The 5,051-nt window shown below is 33.7% G+C and overlaps 1 protein-coding gene across 1 annotated transcript; it reads right to left on the bottom strand.

The window, feature by feature from the left end:
• Positions 1 to 255: 255 nt before the first annotated feature.
• LOC111378223 (dynein light chain 1, cytoplasmic) lies at positions 256 to 3,960 on the bottom strand. The gene is made up of 2 exons (XM_023001391.1): positions 3,521 to 3,960; positions 256 to 625 (listed from the first exon to the last, which is right to left on the bottom strand). Exons 1-2 carry the CDS (start codon positions 3,752 to 3,754, stop codon positions 470 to 472), a joined length of 390 nt encoding a protein of 129 aa, XP_022857159.1. The 5' UTR covers positions 3,755 to 3,960; the 3' UTR covers positions 256 to 469.
• Positions 3,961 to 5,051: the final 1,091 nt, after the last annotated feature.

The following is a 5,051-nucleotide window of genomic DNA, read 5'->3' as shown; positions in this document are numbered from 1 at the left end:
TTCATAAAGTGGTCAATAAATAATTGTAATTTGAGAACACATTATGTTTCCATGATTTTTCTTTAGTGGATTATTTAAGCACGAAATGAGGTTCGTGTATGTATCCTTTTCAGAATTTACCACGTTATATCGTGTATCTTGTCTTTGAGTTAATTACATATTTATGTTGCGCGGGTCTTATCTAATTATATTGAGACACATCCACTCCAAGGTATATTACTCGTCCTTTCCATGTAAAAGAAATTGACAACCATAGACTTTAACCAGCAATATAAAATTCAAAACTTCGCTCAAGATACAAGAAACTGCAATAGCAACACTCAAAGGTGATCTTAAGAAAATAACATAATTCTATCACAAAATAAACCAAAACAGAATCATGCATCCCATTTTTCTCAATCAAATGATCTGCTGTTCAGATTTTCAAATTTCAGATGTTACTGACCATTTAAGAATCCACAACGCAGAGTCAAAGGTCTAAAGGTTCAACGGCAGTCTTGAATAGAAGAATATAGACATTATCCATCGAGAAATACAAAAATCCTCCCACGGAATGTGTGACATATGAGCCGAAGCTCTTTCCCACAATGCAATGCCAAGCTGGACCATACGTTGAGTCGAATTCCTGGAAAGGCAAATAGAAGTTTGTTGTAAGCCATCCATTCATTGTACATCAAGCACAAAAGTATATTCATAGAGAACAGAAACCGAGTCCAAAACAAAGAGATGGCAAGAAATAGTAATTTCACTAACTGTATCTGATAGCTAATTACGATTTTTCGCTTTAAGTAAAGTGTTGATTCAGGAATAATACATTTAAAGAATACATCATTTATGGCATTTTGATAGGGAAATACTATTTATATTTAGTTCTATCCTCTCTGTTCAGAGGAGATCACAATTTTCTCACAGCATACCATGGTAAACTAACAAAATTGCTGCAATTGATGAGTCGAAGTTTGACCACATAAAAGGCAAATGCAAAACCCAACCTAAATTGACTATGATATACCTGAGACGTTCAAGCGAATTTTGAAGTCCAAAATCAGAATAATGATATTCATCGTATCATCACCGCTCTAGTTGGCAGTGGTCCCCTTCATTCATTGTCCAGTGCATTAAAAAGCATCACAACTCTATTGAACAATAAATTATGAGACCCACTACCACTTAGACTCGTGTTAACAATGGATAGCATTACTCATAAAATTAAGACTCACAGATGAGTTAATGGGGTCGTATTTCTTGACCTCTTATAGCTAGGAGCTAAGGCCTCAGCCATGTAAAAATGAACTAGGAACAGAACAGAGGAAAGGAAGTTTGAACCAACTAACAGGAGTTAACGTCGTTCAGTTTGCCATCAATGCTAAAATCCAAAATCTGTAGTACATTAGAAATGTAAAGATTTGCTGCTCAGACACTACTTTATTTCTCCCAGTGGGACGGTAAGTGTTTGTTGATACCTGCAATATTATTTGGAAAGGGCTAATCTCTATACGTACAGACTTATGATCCACGTCTTAGGTATATGAGGAAGGTTTTTTCTACAATTCGCTAACTTAAATATACATTGTAAGACTCCTAGAGAACTCTCCTCACCTTTTTACTATTGCTTTTAGGGACTAACTTTGAAGAAAATGAAACCTGGATTTTTGGATCCAGAGCGTCTTAATCCTATCCTAAAAATCAAAATAAGGGGTATAGATTATTATTATTAAAGCAACATTAAAGGACATCATATCCCAGACGCTGAAGTGACCATTGTTTACAGTCGAAAAGAGGAGGACAACAATTCTAGGCGAAATATGAGAAAATTTACAGCTCAAATAAGGGATAAAAAGTAGCAGGCAACCTCAAAAAAAGCGGATCAGTAATTTTTGCACCTAATTTGTCCTCTGAAAATTAGGCGTTTTCTGCCATTCTTATTAAAGAGAATAGGGAATAGGGAGCTAAAGCAACCTATTGCACCAAGATGAAGGTGAAGATCCAGATCCAGTACTGGCTGAAATAAACTGACATGCGATAGATATTTTGCCGGGATGCTCTAGGTTTGATGGCTAAATGTAGATGATTCTGATAGCAAACTAGAAAAAATCATGCCCGGTTAAATTGTAATTAAATGACAGAAGAAGAATGGATATATGTTACACAGACAAACTTAGCAGCTCAAATAAGGGATAAAAAATAGCAGGCAACCTCAAAAAAAGCGGATCAGTAATTTTTGCATCTAATTTGTCCTCTGAAAATTAGGCTTTTTCTGCCATTCTTATTAAAGAGAATAGGGAATAGGGAGCTAAAGCAACCAATTGCACCAAGATGAAGGTGAAGATCCAGATCCAGTACTGGCTGAAATAAACTGACATGCGATAGATATTTTGCCGGGATGCTCTAGGTTTGATGGCTAAATGTAGATGATTCTGATAGCAAACTAGAAAAAATCATGCCCGGTTAAATTGTAATTAAATGACAGAAGAAGAATGGATATATGTTACACAGACAAACTTAGGGTCTTAGACAACATCTAGGATAAAGATGCTCCAATATCATGGAAAGAGAAGGTCTCATAATTCATTCATGGCCTATAACAAATTGCAATTATCTATAATACTGAAAAATTGGTGTCCAAGATTCTTGGCATATGTTCTCCTTCATGAAGTATATGGAATTTAAAGCCATGATTAACTAAAAACAGTTAACAATAGACGCACTGGAGATGAAGATTGAATTGGATTGATTAGCAAAATTTATTCCTAAATAATTTTCACTGTGGGACTAAGGGATTGTTTTCATTCTTAATCTACTCCCGTCATAATAATTGGACCATCTGGGAAGAATTACACATTAATATCTGTAAAGAAGATTTTAAGAACGTGTGAATATTATCAAAGACATTTATAACATAACAGCAATAGGCTATGTCTACTAACATATTAAGGTAAATATTCTTCTGACATTTGTTTTACCCTATACCATATAATCAGCCTACACACACACAAAAAAAAAAAAAAAGGGTCTTCAGCATCCTTTATCCAAAGAAACCACTACATGACTACAAAAAATTAATTAACGAAAACAGCATCCCATTTTCCAACCCTCTTGCTTTGAATTTTATCTGAATTTAGCCCCCTACTTATTAACTCTACTTTGAACTTCCAAAATGAAGAAACGTGCCCAACTCAAATTATGCCAAAACAGCACCATTTTCAAACAGAATTGGGTTTTGGCATTGCCTCTACCCCAGTATGCTCTGTTTGGTGTAGTTTAAAGACAGGTTTTTTTAGTAACTTTTGATAAAAGTTGATGAAATGGGAGGTTGAAAAGTTCACGATCCCACAAAATATCTACACCAAACATGATGTGTACATGGAGAGACATAAACCTTACCTCCCGTATTTTCAATTTCTACGAACTAGAATTTCATGTTCTTACCTAATACATGTCACTGAATCCAAAATACACCTAAAAGATTTGCGGTCGAGGAATAATTGTACAGTATGATTAGTGAGAAAACCCACATTACCTTCTTGAGTGCAAGAGCGAGGCGTTTGCTGTCAAGCTTCCCAGAAGCCATTGAATCAAGATTATCTCTGGCAAACCTAAATGCATGATTTTGCAAAGCTGAAGGCATATCTGAAGCCCTCACACGCACATTCATACTATCATTCTGCTTTTTATGCTCGACATCCTTCTTCTTTTGTATCAAACTGTTCAAGAACTTGCTCCTTCTCTCCAATTCCTCCTCTGCTCCCTCCATTTTACACTTTCCTCATCAATTACACTTCAAACCCAGTAATAATTTTCTGATTTCTGTTAAAGTAAAGAGTATGAAGAAGAGTAATGGCGTATTTTCTTATTTTTATTTTCTTTTGAGGTGTTATTTTGCGTATGGACGAGGCAATCGTCGTTTGATACGGCGCTGAAGAACAAAAAAATTGATTTATTTGCGGGAAATTCGGACCATTTGGCGGGGTTTATGTTGAATTGTCAAATGCTTACCCGGCCAATTAACTGGAAAACAATTATTTTTGGAACCTTAATTGAAAAATAATTGAATACTTGTTTTTGATAATCTATTGTAACAAATTCAGATAAAAAGATGATAATTAGGAGAGTGTTTGGTAGGGATTAAAAATAGATTTTTTAGTAGATTGTGATAAAAGTTTTCTAAATGTGTTATTCAAAAATTGTAGGATTCATGAAAGATATGGTTAATATTGATTATTTCACTTTGACTTATATTAAAATCAGATTTTAATATAAACCATTTAGGTCTATATAATATTAGCTATTGTACAACTTTGCATTTTTAAGTTGCTTTTTTACTCAAAATTAAGCTTGGCGAGACATACTTTTAAAATTATCAAACGTCGTACTAACGGTAATTTATGTTGCTTATATTTTCAAATGAAGAATTTAGGGTTTATTTTGATTTACATGAATCATACTATCATTATGCGTTGAGTTTGAAACTAGAACAAATAATAAGAGACTAAAGATTATAGAGAAAGTTGCATCAATGATTGTTAATTTACATCATAATAAGTTGATCTTCAATTTTTTGTTCACCTATAAAGTGAAAAATAAATTATTGTTAGCTCCACATGGTTGATATAATGTGTAATTATCGCTTGCTTTAGCAATTAGTCTACTCGTAATTGTCTTGCGTCCGAACTAGTAAGTTAAGTGATTGCCAGTAAAAAAAAAAAAGGGTTTTCAAAATTAATTTTATGACGAAATCATTTTATATTATCGTTAATTACGTAAAAGCAATGGCATATCCAGGAAAATATTCGAGATGGGCTGACACACCAAAAAAAATAAAATAATAATAATAAAATCACTTTACTTAAATTTTTCTTTTTAATTAGCATTTGGGTTAGAGGGACAGGCTCTAGCACAACCGTGCCCATCCCTAGATCCACCACTGCGCAAATGTTTGTATATAAATTTATGTATACATTAAATGAAACAAATACTACCGTTTATGCCTATTCTTGAGATAAAATCTTAGTACCAATATTTATGTATCTACAATGTTGATTATTTTCAGA

Source organism: Olea europaea, unplaced genomic scaffold (genome assembly GCF_002742605.1).
Source record: "Olea europaea var. sylvestris unplaced genomic scaffold, O_europaea_v1 scaffold1787, whole genome shotgun sequence".
In the NCBI taxonomy this organism is placed as follows: Eukaryota; Viridiplantae; Streptophyta; class Magnoliopsida; order Lamiales; family Oleaceae; genus Olea; species Olea europaea.
This window is presented reverse-complemented; position numbering and strand designations above follow the sequence as displayed.

What these genes read in the sequence shown, in the direction of transcription:
- LOC111378223 (XM_023001391.1), bottom strand. Translation starts at nt 3,754, where the DNA reads ATGGAGGGAGCAGAGGAGGAATTGGAGAGAAGGAGCAAGTTCTTGAAC. An exon ending in TCGCTCTTGCACTCAAGAAG is followed by an intron (nt 626 to 3,520) that starts GTAATGTGGGTT and finishes TTGCCTTTCCAG; the next exon opens with GAATTCGACTCAACGTATGG.